This window comes from Schistocerca nitens, chromosome 2 (genome assembly GCF_023898315.1).
Source record: "Schistocerca nitens isolate TAMUIC-IGC-003100 chromosome 2, iqSchNite1.1, whole genome shotgun sequence".
In the NCBI taxonomy this organism is placed as follows: Eukaryota; Metazoa; Arthropoda; class Insecta; order Orthoptera; family Acrididae; genus Schistocerca; species Schistocerca nitens.
In genome coordinates, this window is record NC_064615.1 from 907,244,216 (window position 1) to 907,263,474 (window position 19,259).

The window sequence follows — 19,259 nt, forward strand, 5'->3', positions numbered from 1 at the left end:
GTTAAACATCAAGTTTCCCAATCAACTAACCAACCAGTATCTCATTGTGAATGCTTTGACAAAGAACTGACTGAACAACATAGCTTTACTTAAAAAAAAGAGAGAAGAAGAAGAAGAAACAGAGAACTGACTGAACAATATAGGTTTACCTGGGGGGGGGGGGGGGGAAGAGAGAGAGAGAGAGAGAGAGAGAGAGAGAGAGAGAGAGAGAGAGAGAGAGAGAGAGGACAGGTTTACAACATTAGTTTTGCAATACTATTTACTTCCCACAACAATGAGGCAGTCATTTGAAATCAGATTAATTCAAGTCAAAGATATTTTTTTTTTGTAAATTTAATCAGCTAGCAGTACTGATGGGTAAAAAGCAATGGTCCAACTTTTTTATTAACCACAAGGCAATATTTGAGTTTGTTGCATTCCATAACAGGACAACCATTTGTCAGACAACATTGTTATTTTCTTTCTAAGGATTCAGGAGAAATATACAACTCCACTTTGTTAAGATTTTCTACACATGACAAATTTTTGGTGTATAAAGGCAATTTATTTTTAAATATGTTAACTGTAAACACTTAACAAGAGGTAACAGAAAACTGCCAGCATAAATCTGCTTTACCTGGATTCTTGTGCTTAAACAGTGTCACTCATGTACATCAATGCCTTTACTTTAAACACATAGCAAACACACAATTTCTGTGGAGTGTTTTTAGCTCAGTGATCAGAAGAAAATATTACTACAATATACAATATAGAAACTCCCATGCCCATTCCAAATGCCTGCTGCTTATTCAATGATTGAAACTCACAGCTATAAATGATACATTGCCCAATTACATAACTTCCATTTACTAGTGGTGTTAAATGGTAAACACAGGGACAAAACCTTAGCAGTAGCTCATAAAATTCTCCAAACAACGAAGAATGAAGCTTTCTCTGAAAAGCACACTGTGAAACACAGGTAACTACGTTTTGTACAAATCTTTTGAACTGGACATTGCACAATGGCAATGTTAATTTCAAAATGCATCGTCTTGGAAAGTTTCAGTTACATGTACATGAGTGGTAAGTTCTTTTGAGGTAATAGCATTGTAGGCATCAAATTGTTCTTAGCATAGTATGTGCCTGTTAGCCATGTTCCATGACCAGGAATAAAAGGGGAGCTACTCATTGGTAACTCTGCAGGCCAGACAAGATACCAAGCTCCCTGAGCTGGCTCTGGTGGTGTTGGCAACTCATACCAATGTCCACCTTCACTCACGTCCCCCTGCAACAGAAAATACTTAGGTAAGTAAGTAAAGTGAGTTAAGTGAGAGAGAGAGAAGCAGCATCAGTATCAGATAGTAGTGAAACTAAGAAGACAGAAAATTCAGAGAACAAACTTAAGAAACCTATTAAAAACCGATTTTTACGAAAGCAATTTTCTATTGCTGTGCATTAACCCCAAATGGAAATCCCTTCCTGGTTGAAATATTAAAAATAGGGTTACATTTTTCTTCATACAAAGTTCTCACTATTTTCTGTTAATGTGGCACACTATCATACTGTTTTGTATGTTTTGGCCTTTTGCCCAAAGATTATAAAATCAGTAAACCAATTTCTACATCAAATAACATTTCTTTAAAGCAAGCAACTGAATTTTCAAGGCATTTACAAGTTATTTAGGAATAAAGGAGAGGATTCACCAAAATGCAGAAGTGCTGTGTCTCAGTAAACAGACAGGTGAGTGCATGTGTGTGTTTTTCCTACAGCTAGAAAAAGGAAGTGCATTCCAAAAGCTAGCCAAGTTCCATACCTTTTGTTTGTGTGCCTATCAATTATGCAGCATGTCTGCCTTTCGGTGAGTCATCTCCTTTATTTAACTCTTAATTTTCAATCAGAACTTCCTGCCCATTATTTTCATGGCATTTAATGGATTGCTTTCACAGTCAAAGGGCAACCAAAGAAGAAAATGCACAATATATTAGACAAAAACTGAAAGGTATGTGAAATAGCCAAGACAGTATGCCAACAAATGTTTATTCTACATTTTAGCTGAAGAATCAGTTGTGAGATAACTTTGTAAATGATGTACACTGTATTTGTTGAATGTGGACTAAAGTGTGGGAACTAATTTTTAGGGACATCTGAATTATTTTAAAAAGAAACCAGCTGATGTTGGGCACCAATTTCTTACTGTGATTGAGGCTTTAGTGCAACATTTCATTTCATACCAGGTACAAGAAGTCAAGTTATTTCTTTTGTCAGAAAAATTATTACCAATGTTTTCTGATATTCAAAAGGATTCTTCATAGCAATTGATTTGAAAGGCTAAAACATTAACTGGCAGATAATATGCAAGCCAACTGAGTGAAAGAAACTTTTAAGGAGCTTTGGAGGAAAAAGGAAATAGTCCTCTTCCAGAACATAGACATATGGTAATGAGGAATCAGGATTTGAAGAGTGAATTATTGTAACATGCAAACTTTCCTACAGATTTGGCATTTCCCAGACTTCTAATTTCCACATGCAGACCATTGTGTAGCAATCAATTATGTTGTTGAGAATGAAGAGGCTGTAGTTGCTGTAAATGTGTAACTTTCCAATCTTCGAGAATCATTACTCTAGTGGATGCATAGCTTCTACTATTGAGAGCAGAAAAGAAACATGACTAGAAGAGTATACAGTCCATTTTTGACCCAAAAACTGTTCTTCACAACCAGCCACATTTTCACCTTGGTCCATGAGGTGAGTATGATTACCACAATTATTCAAGGCAAACAAAAACTTGTAGAAAAACACTTTTACAACTCACATTTGATGGGATCCATCTCCAGTATGGATCCTTCTTCCATCTACCCTCTATGCACTGAATATTAGAAGGATCTGGTGGAGGCCCTCTCAAATAATAGTGAGCAGTTAGTGCTGCCTTCTCATTTTCTTTGAGTACTGGATCCCTCCACGGCAAATTTGGTGGTGGTGCTGGGAACCAAATCCAGCGTAACAACAACTGAAATACAGGGAAGTATTGAATTCTTCATTCGCCACTAATCATTTACAGAGAAAAGTTCAGTCATTAAATATATAATTAATATTTTTTAAATGGAATTACTTTTTACTTCCACTTTTTAGAAACATTATAATAAACTACCATAATGCTGAAAATGTTTATTTCAAATAGTTCTACCATAATGTAAAATGGATGTTTCAGTGAGCAGTCATAAATCTTAACTCTGAAAATAATACAAGGAAACCATGAGAAGATGCTGGAAGCATACTAAAGTTTTACATATGCTATGCTATGCAAATTTGCTGTACATCAATCTGTGTCTCAGTATATGTTAAGTCCAGTTTGCATCTAGTGTTGTGAAGGTGTATATTCTCTTGGTGTCCAATTCATTTAAGTTCTTTTTCAACAAAGCAATGCTGTACAGATGTATAGGTTTACAATGTCCAGTACCTCGAACCTAATACAGAAGGGTCAGAATTGTTTCTTGGGTTGTATATTGCTGCTTGTTCTGATTATTGGGCTTCAGATTTTCATAACTTCACTGACGTGACTGGAATGTCCATTTACCAGTACTGTATGCTGCAGGAGATGTGCGACTAAAATAGGTCAAAACAAGCCACATTCAGATACTCAGCTGACTGCATCTGTCCATTTCCCCACGATATAGCACATTATGCTATTCTTTTGCAGACATGGCTAGTATGTTCCTCCCAGTTTAATTTGTAATCCATGTGAAAGCCTCATAATTTTTCTGGTTTACTTTCTACAGCTTTAGTTAACCTCAGAATTAGCTCCTATGTTTTATCAGGATTACAATGGAGTTGTGTAGAAGAAAATCATTCTTTCAGTTTGTTTCTCTCTGCTGTGAACACTGCACAAATTACATTTAAAATATAAAATTAATATTCACACTGTATGATAAATATAATTTTGGACTATTTTCACACATGAAACATGTTTCCACTATTCAAGGAAATGATTTTTGAATTTAATACTGGTCTTGCACCAGTAATTTGCTACATATAAACATTAAAAACTGATCTTTAATTTACCTATTACTTCTGTCACATACTTCGAATACACAAATTGTCAAACGTACACAGGCTGGTTTACAATATAGATGTACAACTTACTGAAATGTTCAAATCTGCATGAATGAAATACAATGAGTTACAATTCAGAACAAGACTTTTTAACCTTTATTTAAAAATTTGTCTCAAGTAATTAGTACTTATCAATTCACCCATGTTTGATCAACAGTAATGGATCTGAACAGAAAGTAATTTTCTTCCAAGTGATTAATTACATTGTGGGGGAGGTGGTAAATACTATGAAGTTTTATTTGAAGTTGGTGTACATCTTGTATTACACTTACAAAATACATTAACTTATTTCAGATTTGGAACTACGTCAAAAATATAGATTGGCATTCGTAACTGTGTTTCACTATTAAATATCTGGCTACATGGCTGCCTAATAAGTTACAAAAAATTTTATTGGATTAATAATGAGTCCAACTGAATAAATTCACTTCATGCTTTGCTATAGACAATCACCTCATTTTTCGACGTATCTATAGTGCCAGTGTCAATGTTGCACTATTCACATTGCCAATGACATGCATAAATTGAATTTATTCAGATGTTGACATACATAACATACTCGCCTGTACAGCCAAGCACATTAAAATACCACTTAAAGGGTATGAGGAAGTGAGCCTACCAAGATCAATCTGCCTAACAGATTGATGACAAGAGCTGTGAGTGAGCCATCCAGCCTGCCATGATCTGGTTTTCAGGCAATTTCTCACATCCAACTAGATAAATACCACACTGGTACTCATGTACAATCACTGATTGACACTACAAAAACATTTAGAAAACTTTCTCACACCTGAACACAGACTTATTATATATGCAGGCAGATAAGATTACACAGGTTCAAACCTTGGTGGAATGGCAGAATGAGGAACGGCTCTCAGCCAGCAACTCCCAGAACAATGTTGACCCCACAGAACAAATGGAAATAAAACGGCGTAACTTAAAACTTAACAGAATATTACCATCAACTGACATTTACAGACCATCATTTTCTTCTTGGAATCAACTGCTAATTTCAGAAACTGATTTGCTTTCTTAACTATTAAATGGCTAGACAGAGATAAGCACAAATGGAAAATTTTGTACATCAGTTTAAAACTAATCAGTTCACATGATGAATGTGCTTGGGAAACACTGTAATAGAAAATAATCCACCCACTACTTCCCCAGATTCATTTCAAGTATCCTTATTACAATCAGCTGTAAATAAAACCACAACACAGCTAAATATATGGTTTGAAGGGAATTCACTAAACACACACACACACACACACACACACACACACACACACACACACACACACACCTAAATTTATCTGTAAAAGATGATGCAACATTAGTGTTAAACTCTAACAAAATTTCATCTTCTCTGGAAACAAAGTTTTTAGTCCCAAACCTTCAAAATAACTTCAAATGGCATACAAATATAAGCAAATGGAACACTAAATAAAATGTTATAGTCTATGGTTGCTCCCTGTTACAGAAAGTTTCAGCACTGTCTGAATTGCCTACTTTGCTCAATTTCATAACATCCTACTGTATGGAATTATATTCTGGGGTAATATACCACCTAGTTAACTCATTTCCCTAACCCAGAAAAGAACTGCAAGAGCAATGCAACATTTTCGATAGGCAGATTTTTACAAAACCCCTCTTTCAAAAGTCATTGACCTTCCCTCTTCCCTGTATGTACACACTAGAAATCTGTATGTTAGAAAGAACTTAAGAGACATAAATGGAAATTTTAATACCCATGATTATGGTTGGTTGGTTGGTTGGTTGGTTGTTTTTGGGGAAGGAGACCAGACTGTGAGGTCATCGGTCTCATCGGATTAGGGAAGGAAGTCGGCCGTGCCCTTTGAAAGGAACCATCCCGGCATTTGCCTGGAGCGATTTAGGGAAATCACGGAAAACCTATATCAGGATGGCCGGACGCGGGATTGAACCGTCGTCCTCCCGAATGCGAGTCCAGTGTCTAATCACTGCGCCACCTCGCTCGGTGTCCATGATTATGATACAAGACAAAAGCAAAAGCTTCATGTTGATTCAATAAGGACATCAGCTTACAAAACTTGCACAATAAACAGTGATATACAAATTTCCAATAGTCTTCCACATCAGGTGAAATTCACATCCTTGTTCACCCTTTTTTATACAAAACAGAGGACATTGTTATTAGATCGTTGCTTGTATTCACCAGCAGAATTTTTAGAACATTTGATATACAAGAGACTTGAAATCAGACAGTGCAGCTACTGAAAGTAGTGCAAAGTCTTTTGTGGATAAACCTTAAATGTATACCTACTGAAATAATACTTCAGTTTTACTGTTCTGTGTTGCTTTGTTGTTTTGTGTTCCCACAATCTGGAAACATTTCTTGAAAGAAAGAAAGAATAAATCTGATTGTTTAGCTATAATATAGCATGTGAGACATTGATCAGAGCTGCATACACTTTTGCACTGAACTATAAACGGTGGTCATTCTCTAATTTCAATGTATTATCCATCACACTGCAATTGTATTGTACACTATGCCATTAAACTTCAAATTAACATTGTTCCGTGTAAAACTACTTTCCAGAACATACTGTGGCACCTTCAGTTTGTATTAAAAATGCTTAAAAAAATTGTCTATATGATTTTGCCAATATTGGTCAAAGAGTAAGGCAGAATGTTAGCAGGAAAAACTACTATGTAAAATGTAAATTGATTTTACCTGGACTAATTGTTCATGATACATAGTTCCCTACCTTGCAATCCAAAAATGTTCTGCTACATAAATTTTGCTTATTAAAACCTGTAGCAACACATCCTGTGTTCAAACTGTCAGATTCTTCCCTTTTATGCAAAGTTAGTGCAGTTTTAGCCATAGTTAAGGCAGGCAGTCTATTAGCTGTTAGAAATGTGTTTAACTGGTGGAATAAATGAAGACTAATAACATAAAAAAGTGTACGCGTTATATTTACTGAAAACAGCAAACATCCAGGCAGACTTAGATCACCAATGTACAGTGCACAGTTCACCGTTAACATTCATCTGAACTGGCCAGTGTCGCTACAATTTAACATGGAGAAAACCAAGTTCTGTGCTGTTATTAAACATTTTCATCTGCAGGGTTGGACTGCCACACAAATCAAAATATAATTGGATGACATTCTCTCGAACTGTGTGCCGATTGAAGGCCATTTACTTTTGGATTGATGAAATTAACCAGTATCAGACAAGCACCAAAGATGAGGCCCAGCCATCTAATTGAGATTACCACAAAGGAAACCATTGATAAAATCCATGATATGGTAATGTAGGACTGCCAAATAAAAATTCATGAGATTGCAGTCACCTTACTGAGTGCATGACATACTGCACCACGAATTTGCTATAAATAAGCTGTGTACAAAATAGGTGCCACAATTGTTCACAATTGACCAAAATTGCATCCAGCACAACATTTCAACACCACGTCTGGCCATGTTTAATCACCATTCACAAGAATTTTTGCACCAATTTGTTACTTGACGAAATGTGGATCAACTGCACACACTAGAGACAAATGGCAGTCAAAACAAAAGACAAAGATTAGTAAAGTGCACCAAAGAAGACAAAGACCATCTTGTCAGCTAGTAAGGGGATGGCCACTGTCTTGTGGGATTCCCAAAGAATAATCCTCGTAGATCAGCTGTAAAAAGAAAGAACCTTAACTGGACCCTATTATGTTTCATTGATGTATCATTTAAAACATGCATTGGCTGAAAGAAAAAGCTGGCAGGCAAGAATGTGCTCTTTCAGCAGGATAATTCACCAATCCACACATAAGTAGTAAATATCACGAAAGTGTATAAAATGGGTTTTGAATTGGTTTCTTGTTCACCCTATTCAATGGACAGTCTTAGCCTCAAATGACTTCTTCCTGTTCCTTAACTTGAAACTTTGGCTTTCTGGGAAGAAATTTTCCATCAAATAAGGAAATTATAGTTGCAGTCAGTGAGTGTTTTGCAGAATTTTTCCAATGGGCTGAAAAACCTTTAGGATTGCTGGACTAAGTGTATAGCCCTCAAAGGAGACTATGTCAAGTAGTCAGGCAAGTTGTTTATGAAACACGTTCTTCTTGCATTTTTACCAGACTTAGCAAACCACCCTCATATTTCTATATATTTTTTGTTGCAAAATGTTTATGCTATTTTTATGGTATATACTGAGAGATGTGATTAGGTGCACTAATTAATCCATAATTACAGCATAAACTAAATTAATGCTAGGAAATATTATGCAGTATATTGATTCAGCTGTTATTATGGGAAATTACTAATTACGATATGTAAAAGCTTATACAGGAAATTTTGTCAATGTTTTAATGGAATGAATTACTGACACTCAGCTATGAGAAAAGACATGTTGAGAGAGTTGTGTGTTATGCTGCTAGGTAGATGAATTTGATATGTGGACATTTGAACTACACATCTGTAGATCTGTTATATGGTTAATCTTACTATGAGTCAATTATCAACAAAAATTAGATTGCAGATGTGTTAATGATTATACCTTGTTCATAAAAATCATCATTTAGTGAAATGGTTTCTAGTTTGCAGTGCTAATGATTGATGACACTAAATCGAATATTTTAAGAAGGATAATGAACTGAAAACTGCATGATAGTTACTATTTAGGTGAAGTCTGAAACTTAAGTACTTTAAGTCTACTTTGCAGTTACTTGTTGCTTGATAATTGTAAGAAATATAGTAGTTACCATAGTTTGTTCCAATATGAGCTCATAGTTGATAAAGGATTTTACCATTGCTATGTAGGTTTGCCTTTCCTTAATCTTTCTTCTAAGATAAGTCGTAGGATCAGTATTGCCTCATGTGCTCCAACATTTCTATGGAATCCAAACTGATCTTCCCCGAGGTCGGTGGAAAAACTGATAGAAGCCGACCTCCGGGAAGATCAGTTTGGATTCCGTAGAAATGTTGGAACATGTGAGGCAATACTGACCTTACGACTTATCTTAGGAGAAAGATTAAGGAAAGGCAAACCTACGTTTCTAGCATTTGTAGACTTAGAGAAAGATTTTGACAATGTTGATTGGAATACTCTCTTTCAAATTCTGAATGTGGCAGGGATAAAATACAGGGAGCGAAAGGCTATTTACAATTTGTACAGAAACCAGATGGCAGTTAAAACAGTCGAGGGGCATGAAAGGGAAGCAGTGGTTGGGAAGAGAGTGAGACAGGGTTGTAGCATCTCCCCAATGTTATTCAATCTGTATATTGAGCAAGCAATAAAGGAAACAAAAGAAAAGTTCGGAGTAGGTATTAAAATCCATGGAGAAGAAATAAAAACTTTGGAGTTCGCCGATGACATTGTAATTCTGTCAGAGACAGCAAAGGACTTGGAAGAGCAGTTGAACGGAATGGATGGAGTCGAAGGGAGGATATAAGATGAACATCAAAAAAAGCAAAATGAGGATAATGGAATGTAGTCGAATTAAGTCGGGTGATGCTGAGGGAATTAGATTAGGAAATGAGACACTTAAAGTAGTAGAGGAGTTTTGCTATTTGGGGAGCAAAATAACTGATGATGGTCGAAGTAGAGAGGATATAAAATGTAGACTGGCAATGGCAAGGAAATCTTTTCTGAAGAAGAGAAATTTGTTAACATCAAGTATAGATTTAAGTGTCAGGAAGTCATTTCTGAAAGTATGTGTATGGAGTGTAGCCATGTATGGAAGTGAAACATGGATGATAAATAGTTTGGACAAGAAGAGAATAGAAGCTTTCGAAATGTGGTGCTACAGAAGAATGCTGAAGATTAGATGGGCAGATCACATAACTAATGAGGAAGTATTGAATAGGATTGGGGAGAAGAGAAGTTTGTGGCACAACTTGACCAGAAGAAGGGATCGGTTGGTAGGACATGTTCTGAGGCATCAAGGGATCACCAATTTAGTATTGGAGGGCAGTGTGGAGGGTAAAAATCGTAGAGGGAGACCAAGAGATGAATACACTAAGCAGATTCAGAAGGATGTAGGCTGCAGTAGGTAATGGGAGATGATGAAGCTTGCACAGGATAGAGTAGCATGGAGAGCTGCATCAAACCAGTCTCAGGACTGAAGACCACAACAACATTGCTGTATTATTAAGGAAGCATTTACCAGTAACAATGGAGGCAACATCACCTCTGCCTAGTTAATTGTCTTCTTGAGGAGTAGTGGGTACTGATTAACTGTAACTATGTATTATATGGCCAGTAAGTCTCTTGCAGTATTTACTGTTACTTATTTTCTGATTTGAAGTCATTAGCTAATTAATTCTGCTGTCAACATCATTAAATAGAATATCATTGTAAGGTAATTAGTAAATTTATTTACTTTAAGCAGTTAAGGGTGTTTCTACAGCTTAATGTAATACAATGACATTGTATCAAGAGAACTACGTTACATTGTACTTCATCTTTGCAAAGTGGTTGTATCAGGACTCAATAGTAAGAAACATCATAAGTAACTTAACACTAAGGATGTTTCTCAGAACTGATGCTATACAGTGACACGGAAGACAGTGAGGACTTCTGTAACACTATACTCCTAATTAACAATGATTTTAAACACACTGAGTACTTTAAGATTAATTTTGTGATAATGAACTTTGGTTTACACACACCCACACACCCACCTCTTCCTTCCTTCCTTCGTATCTCCTAACTTACATGCCATACAATTATATACTTTTGTAGGTACATTCAGCACCAATGTAAAATCTGTCTGCCAAATGTGTTGGGAATAGAGTTGTTAGCAAAGACGCATTTAATGTGAATTCATGATGTTGTGCCTGGTATCACAGTTTTACTGCTGAAGCAGCAAAAACGTTTTAAGCAGTAAACTTTTTTGCTTTTGTCATTTGGGGTATTGGTAAGAAAAAATTCATAAAGGTTTGAAATTATGTGTAAAGTTTGCTGCAAGTGCCTGAGTGCACTAATTCTCAAATACTGGATGAGTAAAATCTGCATATTTGCTCCCAGACCCACCCCTTTGCTAGTTAGGTGATTCTTACCCCACAAAAATTCTTTCTGGATGTAAGTGATGTGTACCAAGTTTGGCTGACATCAGTCAAGTTGTTTTGGAGATGTGGAATATACATAACATACATTTTTATAATATGTATGAACACCTTTTTCATAACCTGATTTTGATAAAATATAGCCTATAAAATATGCTAGCTAGACTGTCATTACCAGTGAAAACCCTGCAAAAATCCACGTAATAATTTTCAAGATTAGCATGTTCAAAGACTGTCAGACAGTTTTACAGATTTGTTACTAGTATAAACAGATGTGCCATTTTTCTGATATTTCTGAACTGTCTTGCTTACTGATCTGCTACAGATAGCATGTAATAATCGATATGACAGATGAGGTTTCATTGAGGTGACAGGTAAATAACTGACCTGTCATTAACACACTATTTGTGAAAATAAATGTACAGTAATAATTAAGCATAATTATTAATTACAGGAATTAAAAATGTTTCACATTTGCAATGCTGATACAGACTTTGTGCTGTTCTTGCAAACACCTATATTTTCAGTATTTTTTGCTGTATAAGTGCTTTGTTTTATTGGAGTTAAGCAATGGGAAGAGGAGATCAGTGATTAACATTTATACCAGTTATCACTAATTAAAGTTTGTATGTAGCTGCATTTTTCAATTTTTTATTGCTGGGTATATTATTAGGTGGTGTTATGAGAAAGTATTTACTGTTGCTATGCACTGACTAGGCACTGGTTCAGAGTTACTGTAATAATTAGAACAAGCTCTGTGAATGTAACTGAATGGATGCTTAAGTAATGTCTTTTGAAATCATTCATTTAATTATGATCTCTTAATTTCTCTTTCATTACCAGAAGAGAGGAATCATTTGCACTGTAACTGAATGTTACGTGGAGTTACCAGTTGATTCAGTCATACATTTTAGTTGCACTTGAATAGTTCTTTCATTGTGTTCTGAAGTGTTGTGACTGTCAATTTTATTTTTGTGGGTAATATTATTGATCTGTAGTGGGGTAAATTTTATGGTTTCTACTGTCATGCTATTGCAATGAGACTTAATGACTGCTGGAAGGATACAGAAATAATTTTTATATTGGTAACAGTAGGATAAATGAAAATATTTGCCATATGTAATAGCTAATGTACGTTTTATGACATTTGTTGACCATTAGAGAAATACACCAAAGTGAGAAGTCAGACTTTAAGTTTAATGAAAGTTTCGTAAGAAAGAAATTAGAGAAGTAGTTATGTATTCTTGTCCTGATATGAAAGATGCGATGTTAGTTATGTGATTCAGAATGTTGTGTTATGACGGTCAGGTGAATGTTTTGCTACTTTCGTCATATTTTAATTATGTTGAGCTATGAATCATCATGGATTTATTGTGAGATGGTATAAGTATTATGACATAAGTCATGTTAGGCATTGTTTGTGAGTTGTTATGCTGTTACAATAGTTCACAGGTAAAGATAGTTATATGGATTATGATGGTGGTGGTGGTATTGTAGGGATTATTGTGTTGTAAGATGATTAAGCTATGTTTTGGGGCTTCGTATCATGGAATGTAATAGGTCATGCTCATGCAGTCATGTGGAATGGATTGATGGTAATTTCACAAAATTTAATGAAAGAATTTGTGACAAGAGAAATTGTGAATGTTGTGTACAGATAATTTTGCCAATATGAGAATGTAGCAATGTCTGAATTAAACTGTAAACTGTGTACGAGTAGAGATGTGTGGGATAAAGCAAAAATAATTCAGTGGTGATTAACTGCACTTTTAATCATAATGAGAGATTCTAATTACCATCTGCAACATGTAACATCAAAAGCAAAGAAGAAACCAGTAACTGGAATTTACAAATACATAATTTGAGAAATGGGGTGGGGAGGGGGGCGGGGAGGGGGCTGTTACCATAACTGATTATGGGGAACATTAAATAAAAGTAAAATATGGTAGACATATTAATTAAAAGAAATTAGCGCAATTTTCCTTGGTTAACTAAGAAAGCAAATTTTGTAATTAACTATTACTCTGTTAGCATATTCTAGTATAGAACATGATACACTGATCAGAACTTCACAAACTTTTTGCTCTTTACTATAAATTGTGGTTGTCCTCTAATTTCAAAGTATCATCAGTCAAACTAACTGTACTGAAAACTATGCCATGAAACTTCAAATTAAAATTATCCTATGTAAAACTGATTTTCAGAACATTGTCGCAGCTTTAATTCAGCTTAAAAATATTTACCAAATTACTACAATTTGTGTCTACATGAATTTGCCGATATTGTGTCAGAAAGCAAAGGAGAATGTTAGCAGGAAAAACTACTGTGTAAAATGTAAATTCACTTATCTGTCTGTACTAATGGTTCACGACACACAGTTGTCTAATTAGTGACCTGAAAATGTTTTGCTACCTAAATTTTAATGGCTTTGAGCCATTCCCTTAGAGCTTAGAACTACTTAAACCTAACCAACCTAAGGACATCACACACATCCATGATCGAGACAGGACTCGAACCTGCGACCATAGCGGTCGTGTGGTTCCAGACTGAAGTGCCTAGAACTGATAAGCCAACCAGCCGGCAAATTTTAATTTTATAAATCCTGTAATCACATTTTGTAGTAACACATCATGTGCTCTGTCAGATTATACCTTAATTATAATACCAAATATTTATTATTTAAACAATACTGTGAAATATGCTGATTGTCTTATGCTATTTATACTTTGGTGGTAACACCTCCCAAGTTATTGCAGTTTTAGCCACAGTTAAGGCAGCTAGTTGCACTGGGTGTTGTCAGAAATGTGTTTAATTGGTGGAATAAAGAAAGTAATAACTTAGATCAGTGTACAGGTTATGCTTACTGCAAATAGTAAATACCCCAGTACACTTACATCTTTCTATCAAATAAGTATATTATCGAAGTTTTTCTTACTTTTGCATTCATTCACCATTTGAGCTTTTCTCTCCCAGAGATCAATACTGGCATTTTTCCCAGTTTAATCACACATGATTTTAAATTTTTTTATTTGCAATGATTACAATGTTTATTATTTTCAGACATTTTCAGTGATAGCTGTTTTACACCAAGTAACAATTAACTTGGAATCTTACTGTTGGAGGTATTGCTCTTACCAACGTGTCAGAATCTTCCCAACAAAGGCTTAATTCTCAGATTCTCAGAGAAATTATCTACCTGTACTGGCATGATTAAAGATATGAAGGCAGGTCATGAAATGTGCTTGAATAACCCAGCCAGTAAGAGCATTTCCTGTGAAAGGCAGGGTTCTAGTTTTGAGTCCTGATTCTGTTTAACTGCCACAAAGTTCTGAAGTAATTACAGTCCTTGATATTTCATTTTCAGATATCTTTTACACTACACTATACAGTTTTGCTAGAGAAATGCAAATCTTTTCTAACTACATCATTCCACATTTGAAGTATACATTATGATCTTCTGGAATCCACAATATAGTCCCTGCAAATATCAGGTGTACTCTTGTCTATTGGGTTATATTTTGGCTGTTTCTGAATACAGCAGATGAACTATACTACTTAAAGTTCCAAGCTGATATATAATTCTAACCCCCAGTGTAGAACCAAGTAATGGAAAATAATCTCTTGAGTTGCGTTAGCACTTCTATTAGAATAACACCAATGGAAGTACAAGAAAATATAGTCCATGACTAGAGCACTATCTTTACCAGGAATCAGCTGTTGTGTATCTTACTCAGCAATGCTGCACACCTTTCTATGTTTGCCCACAGTGTATTTCATTAACAAATATGGTAAGTTATTGGGATAGTAAAATCATCTATTTTTGTGCAAAACAAGTACTGCAGGGATTATTATGTTCCATCCCTACAGTGCTGTCCCTCCACCTACAATGTAGCAAAAAGCAGGTACATCTTCAGGTTGTAATGACTAGTATGAATATGACCATATGTATCCCAGGAACCTGCTGGATCCTCATGCCACTTGCTTAAAGCATTTAATCCATTTAAGAATTCTTTGCCCTGGTGGCATCCACTGCAACCATGGGCTCTCTCCACAACTGATGCCCATTCACAGTAACTGCCACCTGGCACAGTGAATGTTGCCTGTTATCCAAAGGAAATATGCATGAATATGCAGAAATAATACAAAAAGAATGGCAGTTAGGACCATCCTGAATAACACACTCATGCAAAGCTGCCTTCCATAATCTAAAATATTAACATTTCCATCCCTGTAGATATACAGAACAATTTTAAGGCAATATTTTATAGAAGACACTTATTCATACATGTGACAAGAAATAAAGGGCAGCTGAGCATTATACCCCACAGACAGAGAGCTGTTGGAAAAATGTCATCAGTACTCAAGTGTACAACTCAAACTGTCTTCATAAGAGTCTACTGGATAATATGAGTTAAAAGACATTCCAGTAATTTCTAAAGGATTATTTAGGGATATGGTTCAAATGGCTCTGAGCACTATGGGACTTAACTTCTGAGGTCATCAGTCCCTAGAACTTAGAAATACTTAAACCTAACTAACCTAAGGACTTCACACACATCCATGCCCGAGGCAGGATTCGAACCTGTGACCGTAGCGGTCGCGCGGTTCTGGACTGAAGTGCCTAGAACCACTCGGCCACAGCAGCCGGCATTTAGGGATAAAAGAAGTTCATGGTGTAGAGGAATATATCTGTAAATATGAAGATTATTATTACCTGTATGTACATGCTGTAATCATTTGAATATATTGTATGCATCATATGTTTTTGTACATCTAGTCTGTATTCACCCGAGTTAAAGTGTACCTAAGTAATTTTAAAATGCATGCACTATTACAATTATTGACAAATTGATTTTTTTTTGTAATATTACAAGTAAACACACTGCATATAATGTCATCAGACAGGACTAAATATCTATATATCTATATGTCTATATCTATCTAGTCATAACGGAGGGAAACATTCCATGTCGGAAAAATATATCTAAAAACAAAGCTGTGACTTACCAAATGAAAGTGCTAGAAGGTCGACAGACACACAAACACAAACATACACACAAAATTCAAGCTTCCACAACAAACTGTTGCCTCATCAGGAAAGAGGGAAGGAGAGGGAAAGACGAAAGGATGTGGGTTTTAGGGAGAGGGTAAGGAGTCATTCCAGTCCCGGGAGCGGAAAGACTTACCTTAGGGGGAAAAAAGGACGGGTATACACTCGCGCACACACATATCCATCCACACATATACAGACACAAGCAGACGTATTTAAAGACAAAGAGTTTGGGCAGAGATGTCAGTCGAGGCGGAAGTGCAGAGGCAAAGATGTTGTTTAATGACAGGTATGAGTGGCGGCAACTTGAAATTAGCGGAGATTGAGGCCTGGTGGGTAACGGGAAGAGAGGATATATTGAAGAGCAAGTTCCCATCTCCGGAGTTCCGATAGGTTGGTGTTGGTGGGAAGTATCCAGATAACCCGGACGGTGTAACACTGTGCCAAGATGTGCTGGCCGTGCACCAAAGCATGTTTAGCCACACGGTGATCCTCATTACCAACAAACACTGTCTGCCTGTGTCCATTCATGCGAATGGACAGTTTGTTGCTGGTCATTCCCACATAGAATGCATCACAGTGTAGGCAGGTCAGTTGGTAAATCACGTGGGTGCTTTCACACGTGGCTCTGCCTTTGATCGTGTACACCTTCCGGGTTACAGGACTGGAGTAGGTGGTGGTGGCGGGAGGGTGCATGGGACAGGTTTTACACCGGGGGCGGTTAAAAGGATAGGAGCCAGAGGGTAGGGAAGGTGGTTTGGGGATTTCATAGGGATGAACTAACAGGTTACGAAGGTTAGATGGACGGCGGAAAGACACTCTTGGTGGAGTGGGGAGGATTTCATGAAGGATGGATCTCATTTCAGGGCAGGATTTGAGGAAGTCGTATCCCTGCTGGAGAGCCACATTCAGAGTCTGGTCCAGTTACGGAAAGTATCCTGTCACAAGTGGGGCACTTTTGTGGTGGTTCTGTGGGAGGTTCTGGGTCTGAGGGGATGAGGAAGTGGCTCTGGTTATTTGCTTCTGTACCAGGTCGGGAGGGTAGTTACGGGATGCGAAAGCTGTTGTCAGGTTGTTGGTGTAATGGTTCAGGGATTCCGGACTGGAGCAGATTCGTTTGCCACGGAGACCTAGGCTGTAGGGAAGGGACCGTTTGATGTGGAATGGGTGGCAGCTGTCATAATGCAGGTACTGTTGCTTGTTGGTGGGTTTGATGTGGACGGACGTGTGAAGCTGGCCATTGGACAGATGGAGGTCAACGTCAAGGAAAGTGGCGTGGGATTTGGAGTAGGACCAGGTGAATCTGATGGAACCAAAGCAGTTGAGGTTGGAGAGGAAATTCTGGAGTTCTTCTTCACTGTGAGTCCAGATCATGAAGATGTCATCAATAAATCTGTACCAAACTTTGGGTTGGCAGGCCTGGGTAACCAAGAAGGCTTCCTCTAGGCGACCCATGAATAGGTTGGCGTACGAGGGGGGGCCATCCTGGTACCCATGGCTGTTCCCTTTAATTGTTGGTATGTCTGGCCTTCAAAAGTGAAGAAGTTGTGGGTCAGGATGAAGCTGGCTAAGGTAATAAGGAAAGAGGTTTTAGGTAGGGTGGCAGGTGATCGGCGTGAAAGGAAGTGCTCCATCACAGCGAGGCCCTGGACGTGCGGAATATTTGTATATAAGGAAGTGGCATCAATGGTTACAAGGATGGTTTCCGGGGGTAACAGATTGGGTAAGGATTCCAGGCGTTCGAGAAAGTGGTTGGTGTCTTTGATGAAGGATGGGAGACTGCATGTAATGGGTTGAAGGTGTTGATCTATGTAGCAGAGAGACACTCTGTGGGGGCTTGGTAACCAGCTACAATGGGGCGGCCGGGATGGTTGGGTTTATGAATTTTGGGAAGAAGGTAGTCCCTTCCCTACAGCCTAGGTCTCCGTGGCAAACAAATCTGCTCCAGTCCGGAATCCCTGAACCATTACACCAACAACCTGACAACAGCTTTCGCATCCCGTAACTACCCTCCCGACCTGGTACAGAAGCAAATAACCAGAGCCACTTCCTCATCCCCTCAAACCCAGAACCTCCCACAGAACCACCACAAAAGTGCCCCACTTGTGACAGGATACTTTCCGGGACTGGACCAGACTCTGAATGTAGCTCTCCAGCAGGGATACGACTTCCTCAAATCCTGCCCGGAAATGAGATCCATCCTTCATGAAATCCTCCCCACTCCACCAAGAGTGTCTTTCCGCCATCCACCTAACCTTCGTAACCTGTTAGTTCATCCCTATGAAATCCCCAAACCACCTTCCCTACCCTCTGGCTCATATCCTTGTAACCGCCCCTGGTGTAAAACCTGTCCCATGCACCCTCCCACCACCACCACCTACTCCAGTCCTGTAACCCGGAAGGTGTACACGATTAAAGGCAGAGCCACGTGTGAAAGCACCCACGTGATTTACCAACTGACCTGCCTACACTGTGATGCATTCTATGTGGGAATGACCAGCAACAAACTGTCCATTCGCATGAATGGACACAGGCAGACAGTGTTTGTTGGTAATGAGGATCACCGTGTGGCTAAACATGCCTTGGTGCACGGCCAGCACATCTTGGCACAGTGTTACACCGTCCGGGTTATCTGGATACTTCCCACCAACACCAACCTATCCGAACTCCGGAGATGGGAACTTGCTCTTCAATATATCCTCTCTTCCCGTTACCCACCAGGCCTCAATCTCCGCTAATTTCAAGTTTCCACCACTCATACCTGTCATTCAACAACATCTTTGCCTCCGCACTTCCGCCTCGACTGACATCTCTGCCCAAACTCTTTGTCTTTAAATATGTCTGCTTGTGTCGGTATATGTGCGCGTGCGTGTGTGCGCGTGCGAGAGAGAGAGAGAGAGAGAGAGAGAGAGAGAGTGTGTATACCCGTCCTTTTTTCCCTTTAAGGTAAGTCTTTCCGCTCCCGGTATTGGAATGACTCCTTACCCTCTCCCCTAAAACACACATCCTTTCGCCTTTCCCTCTCCTTCCCTCTTTCCTGATGAGGCAACAGTTTGTTGCGAAAGCTTGAATTT

The 19,259-nt window shown here is 37.9% G+C and overlaps 1 protein-coding gene across 2 annotated transcripts in view; it reads right to left on the minus strand.

Annotated features, from left to right (window-relative positions):
- Nucleotides 1–221: 221 nt before the first annotated feature.
- The window catches only part of LOC126237220 (uncharacterized), a 547,235-nt gene continuing 528,197 nt past the window's right edge, over nt 222–19,259 (minus strand). The window contains exons 4-5 of one of the 2 annotated variants that reach the window (XM_049947108.1): nt 2,792–2,986; nt 222–1,264 (exon numbers count right to left, since the gene is read on the minus strand). In XM_049947108.1, coding sequence (XP_049803065.1) covers nt 1,046–1,264; nt 2,792–2,986 — 414 coding nt within the window. In that variant the 3' untranslated portion in view covers nt 222–1,045. The remainder of the gene's footprint in view (nt 1,265–2,791; nt 2,987–19,259) is intronic. The other variant, XM_049947107.1, reaches the window with a different exon arrangement.